The 22,254-nt window shown below is 34.7% G+C and overlaps 1 protein-coding gene across 3 annotated transcripts in view; it reads right to left on the bottom strand.

Moving 5' to 3' along the window:
- Positions 1–840: 840 nt before the first annotated feature.
- Positions 841–22,254, bottom strand: part of CHM (CHM Rab escort protein) — a 61,941-nt gene continuing 40,527 nt past the window's right edge. For 2 of the 3 annotated variants that reach the window (XM_008493746.2, XM_030449281.1), the window contains 7 exons: positions 18,592–18,669; positions 13,828–13,932; positions 12,902–12,965; positions 11,969–12,065; positions 8,911–9,003; positions 6,290–6,456; positions 841–2,938 (listed from right to left, as the gene is read on the bottom strand). In XM_008493746.2, coding sequence (XP_008491968.1) covers positions 2,732–2,938; positions 6,290–6,456; positions 8,911–9,003; positions 11,969–12,065; positions 12,902–12,965; positions 13,828–13,932; positions 18,592–18,669 — 811 coding nt within the window. In that variant the 3' untranslated portion in view covers positions 841–2,731. The remainder of the gene's footprint in view (positions 2,939–6,289; positions 6,457–8,910; positions 9,004–11,968; positions 12,066–12,901; positions 12,966–13,827; positions 13,933–18,591; positions 18,670–22,254) is intronic. The other variant, XM_030449280.1, reaches the window with a different exon arrangement.

Raw genomic sequence — 22,254 nt, 5'->3', positions numbered from 1 at the left:
AATACATCCAAAGGAGCAGTAACTAATTGCAGTCATACAGATAAGGTAATAGAAGGCAGAAGGGAAAATGGCATAAAATTGGCTCTTTGAATATTAAGAGTTAATCCAATTAACCAAGTTAAAAAGAAAGTACTCATTAAAAAAGGAATTCAAACATATCAAAGCACTCCTTAGAAAAAAAAAAAAGGTGTGAATATTGTATGAGCTCCAAGGTGCTTGAAGGATAATACAGCTACTTGTTTAAAAATTCAATTAACCTTATCTTTCTTTAACTTGATTTATTAATAATCCTACAGATAAATTGCCAGTTTTTAAAAAGTCATGTTATCTTTTGAATACATCCTGTATGACAAGCCTTAAAAACTACTTCAAATAAGCCTAACCCTTGCTTTGTACTCTTAAATCATTTAAAGCAAGAACAAAATGCAGCTGAGTGCATGATTTCTGCAAAATACAAAGATCAAGTCTTATCTGCTGCTATTGCAAGTGAGCTATTGGGTACTCAAGTACCATAGGAAAAACATTTTATGTTTCCATTCCCCACATGAATGAGACATGAAAGCAGTTTTTAAGCAATCAATGTTGTGTCAAGTCATAGCCTAAGATGTGTAGATTGTCTTATTTAAAATCAAATTTGCAGGATTTCCTAACTTTCCTTCACATGGAGATGAACCACTGAGATGCTACTTCATAGAAATTTGGAAACTTCTACAAAGATAGTGTCACCCAAGCAAGTTTCAATCTTCTTACAGATGTCATCATGATGAAAGTAGACAACAGGAAATCTCAGCTAAGAACAGAACTGCTTTTCTTGCATAATTGAAAGAAAACACAGGAAAATGCAGTCACAAGCACACCTTTAATTTTCATCAAACAATGTCCTTGTAAACATAGAAGATGAGAAATTCAACTCTGATCCCTACTATTGAAAGGCAAACAGGGTCCTCCACTTAGTTCTTTTACAGAGCTGTAGATGTTAAATACAATTACCATATAACTCATGCTTTTCAATACAGGTAAAAATTACAGCTAACTGAAGAGGCAAATCTGCTTATTACTATATATATAAATAAATAGCTGCTCAATCACAAGCATCCAAAGACAGCTGTTGTTTAACACTGGAAACACTGCAACCACATCCTGCTCTTAGGACTTGGGGATTATACACACAAGGCTGCCTGTCCAAGACACAAAGCATGTAAACATGAAAAGAAACCATTTTTGAAATGCAAATTAGACAAAGTGTTATGATGCAAGACAAAGTGAATGTAACTGTATCAGTTATGCTGTAAAAAAATAAATTAATTAACCTTTATGGCAGGAAGCCACTTGAAAGGCAGGCACGTGCACCATGGAACTGTCCAAAAGCTTGGGTGTCTGGTGTTCAGGCAGTGCTGAATCTTATTTATTCAATGGCATTTTTTATTTATGTGCAGTATAAGCACTGCCAGAACAATATTTAAGTTCACCTAGAAGCTTAAAGCCCAACTTACCAAAATTCACTTCTCTCTATTTAGATGTACTACTGATCTAAAGGGTGTATATCTTAAGGTAAATGCTAAATATTTTTCATCATCTGAATACCTGATTTCCAGCACTGTTCAGAAGAAGTGCAAGTTTATTGTGGTCATTTACAGCAGCTTTCTCACTTGGTAATTTTTTTCATAAAAACTAGGTTTATAAATACTTCAATAGATTTTATTATATAAATGCTTCATGATTTATCATTACAAAACACATAATTTACAGCTGTCACAACAATTTTAATTCTATTAACCAGGATCAATACAAACCTTTGGAATTATAAGTTGGACCTTCTCCCCTTAGTGCTCATCTAAACTTCTCAGATACCATCCTTCAAAAAAAAACCCCACAAACCTATTAAAGGCCCAAACACTGCAACAAATTCAGGGAAACTAACAACAGGTCTGCTCCCTTTATTTTAAATTTTGTGGAGAAGTCTAACATCAAGTTTAAATTGTGCTGTTTTCCTGACTACAGTAAGTAAAGTCACTAGGGAAAACGTGTGATCTATCAGATCTTATTAAAAGATGCTGAATGTATAATAGTTTCATGTGAGAAACATCTACTGGATTATGTTTGTTTCTAAATAATGGCATCAATTTCAAAATCATAAAGGAAATTTTTCATTTTACAAGTGAAACATAACATTTATTACGTATTCTAAAGTCACTCCAGAATTGTCAGTATTATTGCCTTTAAATTCCATTCATAAAACCACTCCAAAGGACAATTGTGAAGCTCACCTTCAACTGTTCAACTAGCACAGATCTGAAGATTTTTAGTAGAACTGCACAACATTGCACAGGTCATCTTCTGACTGGTAAGCCAACCTGCAGATTTTTTCTCTTGGCAAATTTCACCTTGTTGCCTGTTTAAAAGATGGAGTTTCTTGGATTCCTTCCAAGATGTAAAACAAGCCCAAATTCTATCAACAAATCATAAATTTTATTTTAGCATTTTAGATTTAGATACTTCATTCAGTGTTTTTTGTTTAGCTCCAACACTCCTGAATCTGGTGGAACTAAGACTATTTAGAAATGTCACAGCTATAAATGAAACTTGATGAAGAAAGATAATTCAGGCTAAGGAAAGTAAGGCAATTGCAAATAATACAGCTATGGGGTTTTAAAAGTTCTTTTTCTTACCCTTCCTCCCTTACATTTTAGTTTGGGTCAATCTCCTCTTCTACTAAGAAAACAGTGCTAATTCATTCTTCATTATCTTGTTTCTTAACAGCAGTACTATCTCCACTACATTCTTCCTCAGCAGATGGTTCTGGTTTTGTCTCTGGTGAATTACTGAATTCAGGCTCTTCAGCTTCTATTTCATCTTCATCATAAATAATATCTTCTGGATTTGGTGGTGCTGGGCAAAAATCCTCTGAAGGAAACATGTCTTGGAAAATAGTCTCAGCCTATTCAGAAAAAAAGCCATAAAACAAACTTTACCTTGAATTGCAATACCTTGCAGCAATATTTTACAGATATTGAAGATTAACCTCTGTTCTTTCAAATCAGTAGTGATTTAATACTTTGACAGTATTGTAAACACATGGGAAATCCATTCCTTCTTGCAGTCCTCAAACAGAAAAAGCCATTTATCCTTTTACATTGTTCTACCAGGAAAGTCACTGCATAAGGCTTTTAAAAAGATGTTGGGTATTCTCTGTTGTACTGAGAACAAAGCTGCTTTTTTGCAAGCAAAATGAATCTTTTCCACCATAAAAATATCCCCAGCTGCAAATGAAAAACATGGAAAAGATCTCACCTCTTTTCAAAAAGAAGAATCCATTTCACATGATTAAGAAAAGTCAGAAAATTGTTAATATGTACAATCTATATCATGTTTCTTTAGGGGTTTCCTTCTTAAACTTAAAACAACAACAACAAAATCCCATTTCTGTTTTTCTGAACAGCTCACAGACAGCTCAACTGAAAACTGTTCTCATTCAAAGAAATAATATAGTTGAAAATAAACACATATTTGTATATGATGCATTTATAATTTATTTTTAAAAGTCTGTATTTCTATCATGTGTATACACCTAGATGCACAAATTGTGCCTCTGAAAAGAACTGTATAATCAATTTTTTAGATAAAATGCAGCTACTTTAAAGATACAACTCAAGGGTCCAACTAACAGTTCCATGTATTTTTCATGAAAACGAAGTTTAGAAATTAATTTTCTGACCACAGCAATGAAAGTCATTAGAAAAAAATATATTTTGATAACATCAGAGTAATTAATACAACTAACAGGATACACCTGCAAAATCTGGAGGAAAAAAAGAACCAAAATAATATGACCTTCGAAATCCTGAGACCAAGACATTTTATAAAAATAAAAGAGGTCAAAAATAATTTTAAAAAACTACAAGTATGGAAGGAGCTTTTTTAGCTGGTGTTAAATAGTCTTACATGTTTCTGTGGAAATAACTACTTATAAGCTTATCTAAAAAAAAATAAATTACTGAATCAATAAGCACATCACATTTCTATAAAGATCTACTTTTCCAAAGGAAATAGAGACAACAGGTGATGAAAAGTTATATTTGAGTTTCTAAAAAGGTAAAGGAATATTGGCTCTTGATTTTGTCTATTTAGTAAACTATGCCCTAAAGACAAGCTGGGATGAGAGCTCCCACATAGGCAAGAATGCATTTCATCTTGATATTCATCCTGCTACCAGACGCAGCACTGAAAAACCTGACAGGAGGGTCACTTAATGCCAACTGCAAAAGGCTGATTACATGATGTGGATTCCTGGGCAAGGGGGAATTGTTTTCAGGTTAATACATCACTGAGCATGTACCAAACAGCTTTCAGTGATAAACTTCACTGCCCACCAGCAGGGGATTTGTATCACCAGCATGTGGCTGTAGGACTCCATTATTAACTGCTTAAATGACCCTGTCTGCTCTCAGTTCAATTTAATTTTTCATTCTGCTTCCTCAATTTCACTCTTACATACCCATTTACAAGTCTTTAAAGCTATCTGCATTAGTATATGAAAAAATATACAAAGAAATTCTATTCTCTACTTCAAAAACCTGCTTCTGTAATTTGAAAACCTTGCCCAGTAAGTTTAGGGGCAAGGAGACAAAAGAATTCTACAAAAAGTTTTAAAAACAAATTTTTTAAAAGTAAGAGAAAGGCTTCAAGTCTGCACTTGTCCTTGAAACTCCAAAATTATACTTCAACTATTATTATATTTAATAGAAAAAGAAAACTGTTGTATTTTGCAGTAAATATGTGACAAATGTTTCCTACACAGTTCTCAGCAATTATTCAGTCTCCAATCAGGTGGCAAATATTTAGTTGGAAAAACTGTGAGATAATTGAGGTTGAACATGGGAAGAAATTCTCAGTATGTAATGGAGGGCATCATGACATTGATTCTAATTGAACAGTTTAATGGCATTAAGTGCTCTCAGGTCTACCAATTTTTTAAGCTAACCTAATCCAGCTGAAGTCATGCAGAATAACCAGTAATAATTTACCAGCTCCTTCATTATAATGCTTTGATACTTATTGTAAGTAATTAAGATAGTATATAGTTCCTTCAATATTTAGCAGTTAAGTTTGAATAAAGCATTAAGGCACAAGCATGTAAAGCACTTGCCCAGACCTTAATTCCTCTTTGAATTTGAATCAAACATGTTTTGTTACTGTTTTACTGTCTCCCAGCTATGCACCACATAGCTATGTAGACAAGCTCTGGGTTTTCACAGAAACATTTCCAGAAAACACTACCACACTAACATAATACTTGGTTGATACACAACATCCTTGCAGAGCTCTGAAATCTTTCCAGAGACAGAAAAGAAATGTAAGCAGGTTAAGGGACAAATATTGGCAGGACAATTTGAGTGCTTCCACTTGAAAACATGAAGATGCCTCAGAAAGCTGGAATACTTCACAGAATGTGCTAACTTCAGAATGTGACAATTCATGTCAGGTTGCAGCAGTGAAAAAATAGGCAACTGGCAGCCAGATGCATTGCTTGATGCATACATGCAAAATTTGGAGGAATCATAAATGGCTCTTTACATTTTATTTAGCCCGTCCTCAGGGTTAGCAAATGCAGACAGCCAAATTAATTCAAGGTAGACTAAGAATTTAAAGATAAATTCAACTAAAACACAAACAAAGTTATTTGTATACTGAGCTGCAGATGGACAGTAAGTCTGCAAAAGTTGTGATGTCTTGTTATCTAAATATCAACACAATCAAAGAGCATCACATAGAGAAGTTAGTAATAGTAATGGAAATGAAAAGATAAATCATGGCAAGTATCATTAAAACAGAAAACACAGGACTGATAAGACAAATTAGATTCAATTTTCCAAGCTATATCCAAGACTAATACACAGCAGTTTGTGGGTTTTTTAAGTGTTCTAACCCATAAGTTGCTAAACCTCTCATGTTGGGAGATTTCTATCCCACCACTAGGAAGATGAGAAGGATTTGAGGGTAGAAAGCACACAAATGTACATGGATTTCCCTTGCCTAGAAGGTACCTGCATGCTTGATGGAAGGGTCTATTCTGAATTCTGCTTTCTCTTCAGCCTATTCTTCAGTTTGTTCTCACACACACTCCTCACTTTCATCATCTCTCATGACTTTTAATTTTAACATGCTTACACTAAAATACTTTTCACACTAAGTAGTGACCATATGTTGCACACAGCAGAATAATACAGAAAAAAACCAGACTTCCTTAGGTCTTAAAAGTTTTGCAATCAAAAATAGTGATCTGACCAACCTGTCTGACAGCACAGTCATTTCCTAAAGCAGAGTCTGGTCCAGAACAGACATAAACATTTGAGGGCAAACCATCATAGGAACTTCTGTCAATTCCTGAAGAATCCCTCATGTTGAAGTACACTGCCCAGAGGACTCTAGGTTTTTTCAGTTGTTCACTTTCAGTCTCTAAAAAGAAAAAGTGTTTCCAATAATCAATACACATGTAATAAGGGAAATGTGTAATCTAGTGTACTAAAAATAAATTTATTATTATAAAAATTAAATTTATTATGGAATGACTGTATTTAATAGTCTTTTTTTCTTTAAAAAAAGGCAACTAATTTTAATTTCAATTCTTTTCCATTGTACTTTCCCTTTACAACCACAGGTTTTTAAACTCTACTTATCCTGTGCACACGGTGGCCCACAAGAACCAATTATCACCTAAGTGTGTACTACCAAGACTCTTGGTCTAAATTTAACACCTTTCCACTTCATGTAATCTAATTTACTCAAGATAAACTGCATGAGCATATGACAGTCTGACTGAGTCCTGGGACAGTCCATGGGCTGTGCCAATTTGAAGCAATGCCATCCCTATGCAAAGATTTTTTTTTCCTGTATACTTTTCCCCCTCATTTATTAGTTTATCTTTGGATGGGAACTCATATCTCATCACAAACCTTTACATGCTTTAAGGCTGAGAGTCTTCAAGCCAATCCAAGAAAACTTAACTAATGCTTATGGTTTAAATAAAAGAAAATATTCTCAAGAATACTCCCCCTCCTCCAAATTAACTGCAGATAAGAGCATTACCAAAGCCAAAAGTACTCTATTTGAGTTATGTGATGTGCATTACATAAAATACCTAAACTGTAGAAATACTGCTAATGAAAATAAATGATTAATTCATATTTCTCTTGTTGAGAAATGGTGCTGTGCTACTGTACTCATTTCAAATCCAAAATGATCATAAACTATGTCTTGCCTGTTCATCATCTGTACCTTCTTGCAGTTGCTTTGCACATTCATATCACCCCTCTACACACAAGCAGGAAAACCTCTGGGAAGATGAAGGTCACTGTTTAACAGTGCAGAATGCAATGGAGCCATACACAAGTTCTCAGCTTAATAGACACTATTTGTTTGGCATATTTGCTGCTCTCTTTTTGGTATTTCCCTTCTCTAAAATAAATGAAGCTTGTAAAGGACCTTGCAAGATTTACTTCTTTCCAAGGAAGAAACTTCTAGGTAACACTGGTATTCAAAGTAGTATTTTAAAGCAGTTGAATCAGGAAAAAAAAACAACAAAACAATCAAAACAAAAAAACAACAAAAGAGATAAATCCAAGCTGTTCCTTCAGTACCTTTTTATAACTGACAAATACTTTTTAAAAAAATATGCACTAACCATACTGAACAGTTTGAAATATAAATTAAAGTCATCAGCCTGTGAAAGTCTGAGCCTTAATACAGGGCAAGATGCTCTTTAATATATTTAAAAGTTCACATTGCTCATAAAAGTTACTTCTTCCTCATTTAGGCAGGAAAATGAATGGAGTCCTCTTCTCCAGGTGACTTTGCCTCTTTGACCTGCCATGGCCCAGTGCTCACTTTATCTGGTGATTCATTTTCAATAACTCCAACAGTATTTGTTCTGACATTTTAATTAAAATACGACCACTACCTCATCCTGATGATAAAAAGGCTTATGTGTCAGGGAAAACTAGCTTTTCAGTGCCTCAGTGCACCTGAGGACCCCTATGATCACAGAGTTTCTACAGAATTTCAGCCAGGTTCTAAACAATCTATCATTTCAAAATTGGATCACTTTAAACATTAAGATTAATGTTAACTCCCCCCCCCAAATGATTAGAAGACACTGGAGTGCAAGCTAATCTTTTCTTCACCAATTGAGTCTTTAAAACCCATGGCAGTGTCTTGAAAATTTAAGATATATGTTAAGTGTTGGAAGTTAGATATTAGTGGGCTTTAAATTAACAAATATCAACATGAAAAGTGTTTGCAGCCCTCTGCTCTAATAAAGTTTTTAATTTATAAACCCTAGTTGCATTCTATATGTCTGGTTTGTAAAAGCTCTTGTACTACAAGCCTAGTGAAAAATTTACATCTCAGATATCAAAATAACTGCCTCTACTGTAAGGAAAAAAGAAATAAAATACATATTTTATACTTTATTTCCTATTAAAAGCACTAAGCTCTCTAACAAAACAATAAAATATTTCATATTCCATTCAAAGGCAGAGGAAAAAAATGTAAAAACGGAAAGGGACACAGAAAAATAAACTTATAAAAAAGTTGAACTTCTTTGCTTCTTTAAACAGGGGAAAATTCTACCTGAATTGATGAGGTTATGTACAAAGCATAAAAGCAAATATTATAAGCAAACCAATTATAAATATTACAAAACACATCCACATCTTACTAACCTGTGCATGTATGGATGTTAACCCTTCCACTGACAGCAAATGTTTTTTCATAGAGTAACTATGATTTACTGTATTTAAGTGTGAGCACATCATATTTAAAAATGCTTTGGCAGGGTTAAACATAGCAATGTCTTCTGTGTGTAAATTATCTTTTTACAAAATTATCTCTTAATACTTTATTTATTTTTACCTTTTTCTGTATTTAGACTGAATAACTGCTGTACAACAGGCTCTAAATCTTCCCTGGCAGTATTAGTTGAAGGACAGGTTAAATGGACTAAATCTGTTAAAAGAAAACACAAACTAATTACAATCACCATATCACAGACACATAAATACCATTTACAACTTTTAAAAGGCACGACAGGCTTTTAGAAATCACTGCTCTTCATATAAATCACTTCCTTTAACCCAGAGAAGTGGTGTGGAATATACACCACAGACAAAAATTCATCATTATCTCCCTTTTTCATATATGTTGGGAAAACTTGGGTAGAATTTCACATCAGCAGTAGTGCAGACAGAGAGAATCTCATTCTGTGAAAAGGTGTCTATTGATTCCAGAAAAAGGAGCAGCCAGAATCCAGCTAACACTTCCTATTTGCCATTCAAGACCTCTGGAAAGCCCAAGAACATCCTCATCAGTCCAACAGTTTAACAAGATACTGAACCCACAAATATCACTGCTTTCCTCAGCACTCTCTGTGAGAGCTAAACTGAGACTGAGAGGGAATTTGTAAAATTTTATTCATCCACCCTTTATAGAATGAGAGAAACAACAGCTTTAGGGTAAAGTTAGGTGGAACAGCAAATCCATATCAGAAAAAGATGGCATGAAAAAATTTTGGACCACAAGGATACATTTGTGGAACAGTATAAATAATCAAAATTCACCTTACAGCATGGGCAAAGCAATGTCACTAGATACAATTTTGCATTTGAGAAAATTCACAAGTTTGCTTGAATAATGAAGATTTGATATTTAGGTTTCTTGCTCATATACTTGTTTCCATGAAAATTAAGTTGTTAACAGATTCCTCATGGAACATAATATTCCTTTATTTGTTCTGTTCTGAAAACCAGTGAAGTTGCTGGCACCTTAAAAGAGAAGATCACTTGAAACAGTTCTTTTCCTCTTTACTCTTCCAACAGCCTCTTCTCCGATTAACAGCCAGCATCTCTTCTGCCTTATTCCACCTGATTTTACATCAATTCATTGAGATATTTAAAAGCCTCATCTAAAAGCTTTCTATACAAGCACCTGAACAGACTCATTTGATACTGGATGGTTGCCTGGAAACACACCAGCAGAGAATCACGGAGAAGTTTAAGATATCTTTGTACAAAGTTCAAACTCATTCATTTCATAGCCATGTATAGCTGTGGTGTTTTATTCCAAATCCATAGGACGTCTTCTCTTTTCATTCTCAAGTCTGGCTATATTTGTGTCATTATTATTCAGGATACGTATGATGCATTTATGGACTTCCTGGCTGCAATTATACCACAGAAAGTTGGACACTGAATCCAGGAGGATTAGAAATTTAACCCTTCAGGCTGCACATCTTTCAAATTGCACACACAAAGATTATATTCAGACACCAATATTCATTTTTTATTTAACCAAACCCAAACTTCCTGTCTAAAATGCATAGGTACTAAAAAAGTAAATGAAACCAGGTGGTGGTAAAGAAAGTCTCCCTGTAACCTTAACTAAATTTTTAAAATCCTAGGTATTGCAATACCAACTATTCTTTCCTCAAAAAAGCCCACCTATAAATCACTAAAGTTCACATAATTTACTTTCTGGAGAATCTTTTTTATTATCTTTAAGGTTATGGCTACGAGTCACAGTCATCAGTATATATTTTGATTATGTTTGATTTACTCAGGTATAACTGCATTAGTTACAGTGGTTGCCAACATTTGTCTTCAAGTAATTCTTCTAGCAGGAAGAACGATGAGTTTTGTTCAGGATTTCATCATTACAGTCACAATTTTTAGGGCAAGTGAAGGAGTTTGGTTCCACTCAAGTGGCAATACAGATTATCTGCCTGTCATTTATGCAGTGTGATCAAAGAGTAGATGTATTTGTATACTTAGCTTAAATAATTGTTTGAAGGAGAAATCAGTCAGGTTCAAACCCATTTAGAGATAATGATGTAAAAGTTTTAAAAAATATTATGAAATATGTCCCATAGCCAGAACTCACCTATGTCTAAAACACAACTATATTATTTCAATACCTGAAGACAATGAAATTATTAAGGAACTATTATTAACTAATAACACATGGCTGATAAGATTCTCATGCTTTAGAATATTTTTTTAAATCTACTGAAGGAAAACATTATTCTATGAGTGAAAATAAGTCTACTGACATATTAACTGTTCAGTATATGCTTAGTATAGGCCACAGAGTCATACAGCATAAAGATTCCCCTTTAAAACTAAGCTTATATGAAAGAAAAAAAACAAAACCATGCACGTATATTAACTTAAGTGCCACCTTTTTGCTGACAATTTTTTCAGAAATTATTTGAGAAATCACATTGGGTGGGTTTGGCTCTTTAATTATAGTGGTAAGAGAAATACTTGGCAGAAAATTTAAAAGAAAACACTTCTAATTAAAAAAAAACCCAACACCCTAATATTTTGACTTGGAGACTGGACAAACTTAGCTAGCTACAGTGGAGAAGAAAGTCTGCTAGAGCTCACTGCTAACTTTATCTGCCATTTGACTGTCTTCTTAGTCTTGAAAACAAACAAATGTGGAATTTAGCTTTTTTTTTTTTAATCTATAAAAATACAGCAATCAGAACAAAAAGCTCTTTTTAATGCCATTTTATAATTGCTGTACAGTAAGCAGAATATTGTGCTAGTACTAATAAGGCTACAACTATCAAGCTTATTAGCCACATAACTGTTAAAAGGAACATTTGTGTTTGATCCATTTGGGAATAAAGAAAAATATCCTTTATTACCATGAAAAGCACAGTAAAAGTTGAAATAGTAATTAGCAATGCAATTTTTTTTTAAATGCAGTAAGAATTCTGTATGATAGCTAAGCACACAACTGCTCCAGAATGAAGACAATGGACTCTCTCTCTTATCTGCTCATATCAGTAACCCAGTCCACCTGGTTTTGTGAGGTTACAGCCAGGTCTTTGTGAAGCAGAGGAATTCTATGCACATATTTTAAATTAAGATGAAGTAATAAGTTCAAATTACATATATTCTGTACTTACAGGTGTTCTTCATGCATGTCATGGTTGAGGAGCACAGCTCAATGACACAAACTGCTGGTTTTCCTGGAGTCACTGGAGGCACTGCCAAAATGGAAACCTACCAGAAAGAACAACTTGAAGTCAGAGTAACACCAGAGGCAACCAACACAATCCTGAGTAAAGCTGAAAAGTAACTGCACAACCTGGCAGACTTTGAGCATTAAGGAATTTCCATCAGAGAGAGACCACCTTGGCCAGGAATGGCTGAGGTAGCACAACAGGAAGGAAAAGCTCAGACCTCAGACCTTCCCAAAGGATGAGAGCTCAGAAACTGGAGTCAAGAGACTGCAAAACCAGTTTGGAACACTGGGCAGAGCACAGTGAGGTGAGAAAGAGTGGAGTACTATTAGCCAGACCAAGTAAGAACAGACTTCTCTGCAATTCTTCTCTGCTCTTCTTTTGTAGATCTGATTTAACATTGAATAGTATAGGAGGTGTATAGAAGAAAGATGTAAACATTAATATCCTTTAACATAAAGGTCTGCAAGGATTGACAAAGCAGAAAGACTTAAAGAAGGATCTGAAAGTGTATAATAAGAACTCCCAACAGTACAGGTGAATGGTAAAAAATCCTAAAGAATTTTGAACAAAAGTTTAGACAAGATGATCAACAGTTAACAGAATACTAAGCCTAACAGCAAGCAAAATTAACTGCCCTAAATAGAGTAGCTTAGAAACTCTGTTAATTAATACACTGCCAACCAAATTGAAAAATGCAAGCTACTGAACTAAAACTCCTAATAGTTTTACAGAGACTAAAAAATTAAACAATTATCAGTAGAGAAGCCAACTAAAAAGCTAGATTCAAGCAGAAACAAAAGCATTCCTTAATTCCTACCAAGTATTAATACAAACAATTCATAAAGAAATAAGTGATAGAAAATTGATATATACCTGCTGCTCTGAATCTGTGTCTAGTACAGACTGATCTGTAATGAGCACTGCTCTGGAGATCTGCCTACAATTAAATAAAACAATTATGGCATTTCACAAAAATGTAAAAAAATAGCAACCTGGATTCATAGTTTCAGCAGTATAAACATAACACTGCGGGAAAGCTATTTACATATATAATCTTTATTAATGTGATTGTTACTGGGATATTTTGCCTGTTGCTGAAGTAGGATCACATCTAGAAGCACTGGTGTAGTATTTTCAGTGACCAAAAAGGATGATGAATAAACAGGTCAGTGCTGTTATATGAAACAGCTTGAATACCTTTCTGATTTTTAAATAGTATTCTTTTTATTCAATCAAGATTTAGAGCAGAGCATTACAGCATTTTTTATGTTCCAAACAGAAGAGGATATTTTAGATTAAGAGGAAATACACCAGGATGACATTAATGAATTCACTATGATAACTTCTGCACTGCACCTACTACTACAGTCTTGCCAGTATCCCATCTGCAGTATTTTGAAGACAGAGGCAGTAAACACCCAGTGCTTTTGGCAAGAACAACAAAAACCAGAAAATTATGACTTCTACTACTTTTCTAAACCTGAACAAATCTGCAACGAGACCAGCAACAGGCACCACAACTTTCCAAACACTTTTTAACAAATATGAAATATACAACACAGTGCTGTTGAATTTTTTTGAAGGAAAAAGGAAAGATGATTTAGAGGAAAATTTAAGAAAACATATAGAAAGCATGCAGTATGCTCTCAGGTATACAGAATAAGAGAAAAACTATGCACAGAACTAAGCTGTGCTGCAAAGATAAAGCAGAAGACCCTAATCTCTCAAATTTAACTTGCAGTGTGCTTTATGCATTCCTGTTTATAGAAATTTGCTATGTTTACTGTTTTACTACAAACCTGTAACACACATTTGTACATATGCTCTCTGGAAGGTAACTATCTTCCACAATAAAATAGTTAGCACTTATTCTTTGCCCAAAATGATCCACAATAGCTTTGCATCTGTTAAAAAAAAACAAAAAGAAGAAATTTAGATAGAAGGTAATAAAATGAGTAGATTTTCAGAATTAGTTATATAGCACATGTATATCTTTCACATCAGTTAGCTACACATTTCTTTAACATCTGAACTCCTAAAACAACTCCAGTGAAAAGTATATCCTAGTTAGAAATTCTGCCTGATATATAATTTTTTACAAGTAATGCCATTATATAATGATTGCAAAACATTACCAAATTGGTCACTTTATAAGAAAAACTAAATATAAGCCATTAATACTGGCAATTGATTACACATAAGAATTGCTTCTATTTCTTACCTCATAAAACACAGAAAAGTAACACTGGGGATTATTTTCTAGGTGCTACCTTATTGCAGTGTTATTAACACAACCAAGAGGCTGCCAAAGAGATCCCTTACAGATTTAAATTTGTTTCACAAGTTTGTTCCTGTAGCAGTAAATATCTGATGTACGAGTTATGCCTCGTGAATAAACAGCATTTCTGTAACTTCAAGTTATTCATTAGCTTCTGCAGGCAAAACTATAAAAAACAGATATAAATCTCTTAAAGTAGAGAAGGTCAGAACCAAACTGAAGTAATTGTACTGAGCTGGCACTAGCTTTAGGGAGCCATCTGCTTCTGGAGTCTGGGTACACACAATTCTGACCTACAAATGGAAGAGGTGAGTGACAATTCAGCATGTTTGTATAACACTGACTTCTAATGCTGTTTTCATAGGAATCTGGACACCACACACATACATTTGCATTCCAATTCAACAGGTAACTTGAAAATTAGAAGTGTAATGGTAGTCAAATAGCATTTAACTTCACTGTAACCAAATGGTCATCTGCACAGTTCCAACCACATTCCATTCAACACGTGTTTCACTCACCACTTAGATTTTTCTTCATGTCAACTGAACTGATTTCACTCTCATTTGAATGGGGAAAATAAACAAGGAAGTTGAGCTGCTGCAGTTCATTTCTAATTATAACCTTTCTTATTGTTTATGAAACAATTTCCTCTGCCACCCCCCCCCAAAAAAAAAATATTATTGAAGGGGAAAGGTTGATTAAATGTCAGGTTGCATCACTCAAAGCCAGCAAAAGCAACTGCACACTTTGTACTTTCCTGCAAAGTGTTGTTTCCTTTCCTTTGTTCAGGAATAGCTATCAGGTCATGTGTTTGATAAGATTTTAAACACAAAAAGAGATAGTGCTTTTAATTTCTGTCTCCACTTTACTTCAAAGGATGGTGCTGAGAAAATTTCTTTCAAGTACTGCTTCCAAACATGGGAAACACTTCTGCACTGACACTATCAGGTCTCTGTCATCTGATATGTGTTGGGACAATGAATCATACAGAACCCTCCATTGACCTTCTTTCAATGTGTCTAGATAAAAGGATGAAAATTAGAATCCATCTCCTTGCAGTGCCACGAGTTATAAATGTACTTTATAGGGCTCATTATCCAAACTAATGGACTAAGGGCGACATCCTTGAAATGGACTTACCAGCACTGACAAAGCCAGTATGCAATATTTCAAGAAAGATATGTAAATTACTAGGTGTTTGCTATATCTTTTTATTACACATGTATAAATTTCCATTTATCACATCTTTTCAATTTTTGGGACAGAATGATGTAATTGAAAACATATGTGAGGTGTTCTCAACATAAAATTATTCATGCAGTCCACTGAAAATAATTCCAATTTTATCAGATAAAAAGAAACATGACCCACAAGAAACATGGACAAAATAAACAATAAACAGAAAAATAAGGATCAGAAATACATCTAATGTGCTTTTTCCTCAACCTAAGGAATATGATGTGCTTTTTATTTTCTAACAGAGCATTGGCAAGTACACAGGATGTTCTGCATACATGTTGAAAGAGCAGACCCAATCTGATACAATATGTGAAAATATAAAAATTTTCAAGTGGATTAGTAAAACCTTGCAATAGATATGTCTGAAAGTTTCTGCACTTTCACCCTGTCTTCCCTGAATCTTATTTTCATAAACTATAAAAAAGGGCTATAGTATCATCATAAAAATAACTCTGTAGATGGGGGTGAAATTTAGTCTTCTCTGCATATATAGTTCTGGGCAGTAAAAAAAGGAAAAAGCAATTAAACCACATATTCTATGAGGTTTTATTTATGTTGTGCTGGAGAAAATGTTAGCCATGTCTAGAAAGGAGCTGGCATAAACTTGGGTGATACTTAGGAACTTCAAATTACACTCTAAACAAAAAGTTTGAGAATAAAATCAAGGCTGCAGCTGTAAATATAATTTTTCCTTACATGTACCAAAGCACAAATCTTAAGATAGTGCACTAAGGTTTCAATGAAATGTGGAAGCCTATGGAAGATGCTTATAAAATAGTAATGAATACTGCAATTTGGCTAAATTTCTAGTGCTGGAAGTTTAAACTGTTTGTAACCAATGTAAGCTGCCTCTGAAACTACAGAGACAGCTGTAATGACAACGAGATATGAATTTGTCTATTACCAATTACAATTAATGGTCTGTTGACTCAAAAGCTCAGTAACTCATAAATACCCTCATTAACAATTTGATAGCTGGATTTTATTAGGCAAAACACTGAAGCTGAAAGTCAAGAGGAAATTAGAGCTGGAGCAAGGAGGGAACATGCAGTAAGGAAAGAGGTAACAGGAATTAAAAAAAAAAGGGAAAGGAAATAGTGATGATCTTAGCAACAAACTGGATAGCTTGCAAAGGTACCCTCTAAAGAAAAGACATAGCAAGTAAAATGTTGTAATCAGGTGTGAGAAAATAAAATAATGAGAAAATAACATACTCAAATAACAAAATACTTGAATGTACCTCAGTAACCACATACTCAGCTTTTTGAGTGACATTTCTGCTATGATGATGTTAGAGACTTTTAAAAATCATTAGGGGAAAAAAGAGATTGTTATATGAGCCTTCTTTCATTGCTGAAAATACTTTTTTAAAAAAACTTACTTTGACCCAGGCTCCATTAAATTCATCATCTCAAAGAAGCATGACACTTCCCTTCCATACATTTTTTTTTTATTAACTTGTCTTTTGATGTTTAAATGCTACTTCACTTGGTATAATACCTTCTCTGAAACTATGGAAGATGTAAAAAGAGACACCAGAAACAGGCAGGTGACTAGAGTTGGAGAGCCAGGTGTGTTGTGCTTCTTCATATTCAGCATCAGATAATGGCTTTATTAAAAGAGCAATGTTTTTTTAAAAATTAAAGTGTGGTAAAGTCTTAAAAATAATTCAGTAATTCTGCACCTCAAAACGCTATTCTTCAGTAAGCAGCCCAATAGGAAAAAAAAAAGGCACTTCAAACTTCCTAGATTAAAAAATTAAAAGCAGATTAAAGGGAATGCAGCACTCCACCTTTCTTTGGAATATATAAATATAACCTTGAGACAGAAAACATCCATGTCAAAGGTCTTCAGAATGTGCAAAGGGAACTGAAACTCTGTCCAGTTACAATCTCCAGGGAAGTTTGGAAGCTGCTACAAACTACAAGCTGTGTCCTTTTGAAAATGAAAGTTAAATGCTTAGACATTGGAAAACAAAGCTGCCTACAATATAAGCCCAAATATTAGAGTTAGAACAAACTACAGAATTATGAAAGGGCCATAATTCATTTGCATGTGACTTAGCAACACACATGATGAAAGACTATCACATTTCCACCTCAAAGTCTAAACTGTGCAGTGAACTTCAGAACCTCAAGGAACTGACAGAATGATAAAACCTGTTGCATAGAAACAGGGAAAGCAGACACTGCTTGAGCATTAGGTGACAAATCTAGGTACAAGTACCATGTTCAGAGAATCAAATGTGCAGTAAAACTGGAAAGTAAACACATTAAACCAATCATTTAAGCCCTAATTTTCCCAACAAAAAGTTACCTCTTATTTTACAGCTTAATTTTCAAAATCTTCTGCAAAATGTTTTGAACACTTCAATTACAGAAACTAGTTTGAAAACAATCTTTTTAAGACTGATAACTCATAGAATACATACAACAGAAACCATGACAATTTACAGAGGTGTGAAAAATGCCACAGTGGAAAAAACTGTGGCTGTTTTTTCCTAGCTCAACTTTAAACCCACCTGCAGGCCTGATATTGTTGTAAAAGAATTTATCCTAGGATAAGAGGGCAGCATAGTTTATGACAACAATCTACCTAAAAACTCATTAAAGTCTTTTCTCTTGGAGTGACATGCATTATCAGCAAAGATTAATCTGATGAGTCTTTAGGTGAGCTCCATTTTTAAAAATGCAATAACAGAGGGCTTTGTTGTCATCTGATGAAAATCAATTAGAGTAGGTAAGGCCACAAGGAAAACTAACATCACTCATCACCAGCCCCCCGGCAGCTGAAATGATTTGTCTTCCAAGCTTGGGTGATCAGGAGCTGTAGTAATATCACAGGGAAATTAATTTAGTTTCTATATTCTAGACCCACTTTCCTTGTTCTGGAGGACCTATACACAAATTACTTTTAATCAAGGTTGATGTGTTATTAATACCAAGGAGGATCTTTGAAGAATCTTTTTTTTTTAAAAACTGATTTAACACATTTTTCATCTGTGTTTTGGATATAAACAGAAGGTTACTGATCTTACCCTTACCTTCCAGATTCTTTGTCCACTACAAGGCACCTCACGGGATGGCGCAGACAATAGATCCCTCCAAACACAGCACACATCCTAGAGACACAGGAGGAAAAAATAAAGGTTTTACCACTGTCATCAGTAATGGTGATCAACATGTGTGTTATAAGCAAGGCAAAGAACTGTGCATGTCACAGAGCATTTTATTGCAACATCTTAATCTCTGAATCAGACAATCAAAAACCAATCCAAGTAGTTTTTGTGAAGTGTTAACTGTTTTAGCATTTATCTTATTAGCATTTCTCTTAATCCTCTAAATTAACTTAAGCACTCTGACTCTGTTAGCTTGTCATTCAGGATGGAAAAGCTTTACTGAAAATGCACAAAATATCTACTGACCACACTGCACTGCACAAGGTATGGAATGAGAATATAACGCACACAAAAACTGTACCAAAGTCCTACTGGTATTCTAAGTGTGAATTTGAAGTCATTTCCCTCCTCTTAGAAAATGTACTCTGGGAACTTCACTGGCAGCTTAAATTTTGAGAGTGTTGAGAAGTATGCCAACAAAATTAAAACTTATTATTTAAAGATAATCTCGTACAACTAGTGATTGCTCTCTCTGGGTTCTGTTTATGTTATCATGTAGTAGTTTAAGATATTCTGTACATGGACTGATGATGAAAAAATTTCCTAAATAAAAAAAGGGAAACGACTTCCTGGGTCAGGTTTTCAAAAGCTCAAGTATATTGAACTATATTTTACTGCTACTTTGCAGTTGTTCACAGTCAAAATCCAGTACTTAAATCCAAGAAAATTACACTGCCCAAACATTAAGCCAATATCACAACTCATCTGTTTCAAAACTCAGACTCAGAATTTAAAGAAACTTCAAAGAAACTCAAGATAATGATCTATTAAAATATGCAGGACTCCAGGTGAAACCTGTCCACTGCAAAATTTCATCACTAACCAGGCTGGTTTATCACCCCTTTGAAGATCTCTCTGACCAACACTCTTCACACCCACGCACGAAGTCTGAAACTGCTCTCCTGAAAATGGTAAAGATTCAGGAGGTCTGGTGATAAACATGATTCCAGGTTAATCCCTGCACCTTAAATTCTTCTATCTGTCAAAAGCCAGGCTACACCTCTAGGATTGACTCTTCGATTGAACTGGTGAGAGAGAAGGCAAATTAATGCACAAAAAATGGAAGTCTAGTTTCTGCAAGTGACGGTGAAAATTTTTACTGGGCCAACCTTAGCACTGAAGTGATTCTGACAAATCTTGCTTTAACATTCTTTTTATTTCTAGCTCCTGAATGATGTTATAAGCCCACATTCTTCAAAATGCTGTCAAGCAAGTAAAGCTTGTCTATAATGTCTATAAACTTTCTGTCAGAGTACTACAATGCAGACAAATTCATGATCCTACAGAAACAGGATGCTGCAGATTCTCAAGGACAAAGCATCATGATTAACTGGGAATTAAAATAAATTTCAGGTTTTTATTTAGAGTGCATTATTCCAGAGGCATTCTTCTAATAAGAAAAAACACAAAATGCAGAGGCTGAAGTTCTTTAAAACTTGGTGTAACAAAGTAAATATGTTTCAGATTATGGTAAAAAATAAATATTCTTTGTATTTAAAAATTTAAAGACAGCATGGAAATTAGTGGAAAAAGGAAGAAAAATTATGGGGGGATGTGTTTGATCCCTTACAATACAATTTCAGCATTGGACTGTTTGCAATGTCTGATCTATCTCGGGAATCTTTAACATATTTTATTTATTTACTTATTTAACAATCTCCAGTGGAGATTAACAATCTCCAGATCAATCAGCTATCACTGCCCTCTTCCCACGTACAGTGAAGAGAAAGAACGAAGAAATAATTTGCATATTGACAAAATCTGCATATACGTTTCTGAGTAAGAACCTCTCTGTCAGACACAACTATTAATCAAGTGACATATGACAATTCTTCCTTTGTCCTGCAAGTGAAATACACCTGGGTTCTCCTTCTGATCCCTTTTACTCCCAGGTGAATAGCCTCTTATGAGTAAATCATCCAACCACCTGTAGCACACCCACTGCAGTGAGACACTGTTCTGTTTCACCAGGCCAGAGAAGGACACAGGGAGCTGAGTTCCTGTTGCTCAGCTCAGCTTTAGGGTTAGCCAGATGTTCAGCTTGCAGATGGAAGGATAGAGCTGAAACTGGGAGGGGATAAAACTTAGAAAATCCACCTGCCATTTCATGAAGGGAGGTATTGCATTTAAAGGAAGAACTTGTGATTCTATTTATCTTCTGGGATTTCATTCTGCCAAGGGCAGCAGCAGCCTAAGGAAAGGTCAGCAACCTCCCTTAGGATTGGCCCAGTCAGGATATCCAGGTCCCTAGGCAGACCTCTTCTACTCATGCAGAAGCAGGGAAAATACATCCCATGTGGAATCCCAATCTTAGGTGTCTGGAGATTGTGGAAGATGACACAAAGGTTAAACATCCACTGAAGAATTATTATAGAGCCTTGAGCTAGAGGCTTATTATCTCTGCTGCTGCAATCAATGGCTTCTTGCCTGACAAAGCATGTATTAGGATCTTTCAAACCAACTCAGATGAATTTATTTTGTATGCTGTATATAAGAAGAGCATTATTAACCTAACTGGAACTAAGATTCCTGTGTTAAAAAACATAAATTATATTTTTCCTTTGACTTCAGCCACAGTCAAGGGCTTTTTGATATATGCACTTTAGTTTTCCAGCATTCTTTGAAAGAATTTTGCTGCTTGGCTGCGCAAAAATGTGAATTACTTATTTGCAAGAGTAGCCTGCTATCCAGCAGAGGAGGGCATGACCTGTTTTCATAGTAGGCCAGTGGAAAACTCCTCTTTTAAAACAAAAACGGAGAGGAATTTTGATTGTGTTGTGTTCCACAATGACAAAGAGCCCAAACACCTATTGAAACAGCCTAGCATGACAGATGAAGTGATTAGGAAGAACTTGCCAAAATTATTTAAATATAGAAAATGAAATATTAAAGCAAAAGGCATCCCAATAATTTATGGCAAAGTAAAATCGTTGAGCTAACACTGCTTTCATACAATAGGCTACTCAAGATGATTGGACTGTACTTCAAGCACAAGGCAACTCTTTGATACCATTAACCCTAAATGACAGACATTTAAACTGATATTACTCTAATTAACTGGCGACTGCCTCCCCCAATAATTCAAGTTTTGCTGAAAGACAGCAACAACACTGTACTCAACTTCAACTTTGCCCCGGTGACATCAAATCGTATTACAGCTAAATTAACAGTTGTGAAAATTTTTGGCCTGGGTAGCCCTCCATCACACACAGCCTTTAAATGCCATTTCAGTTCCCATCAAGGCAGGAATCAGCAGTTGTAATTTTTAATACAGCTGTGAAACAATAGGACATATTAAAAGCTGAATTTTTGACAGCACATTCACGATGATTTATGAGTTTGTATATAATCTGATTATTCTATTAATTTTACTGATTACTGATTCAGCTAATACAGTGAAGGTCACTTACAAAATAAATCTTCATTACATTTCACAGAAAGTAACTGCCTCCAACTAGTTGTTTTCTTTAATTAAACACTAATGTAACAAGAGAGAAAATAGGCTTCAGGGTTGCTGCATCTGTTGCT

The sequence above is a fragment of the Calypte anna genome, chromosome 4 (assembly GCF_003957555.1).
Source record: "Calypte anna isolate BGI_N300 chromosome 4, bCalAnn1_v1.p, whole genome shotgun sequence".
NCBI lineage: Eukaryota > Metazoa > Chordata > Aves > Apodiformes > Trochilidae > Calypte > Calypte anna.
The sequence above is the reverse complement of the archived record's forward strand: the minus strand, read 5'-3'. Positions and strand labels throughout refer to the sequence as shown.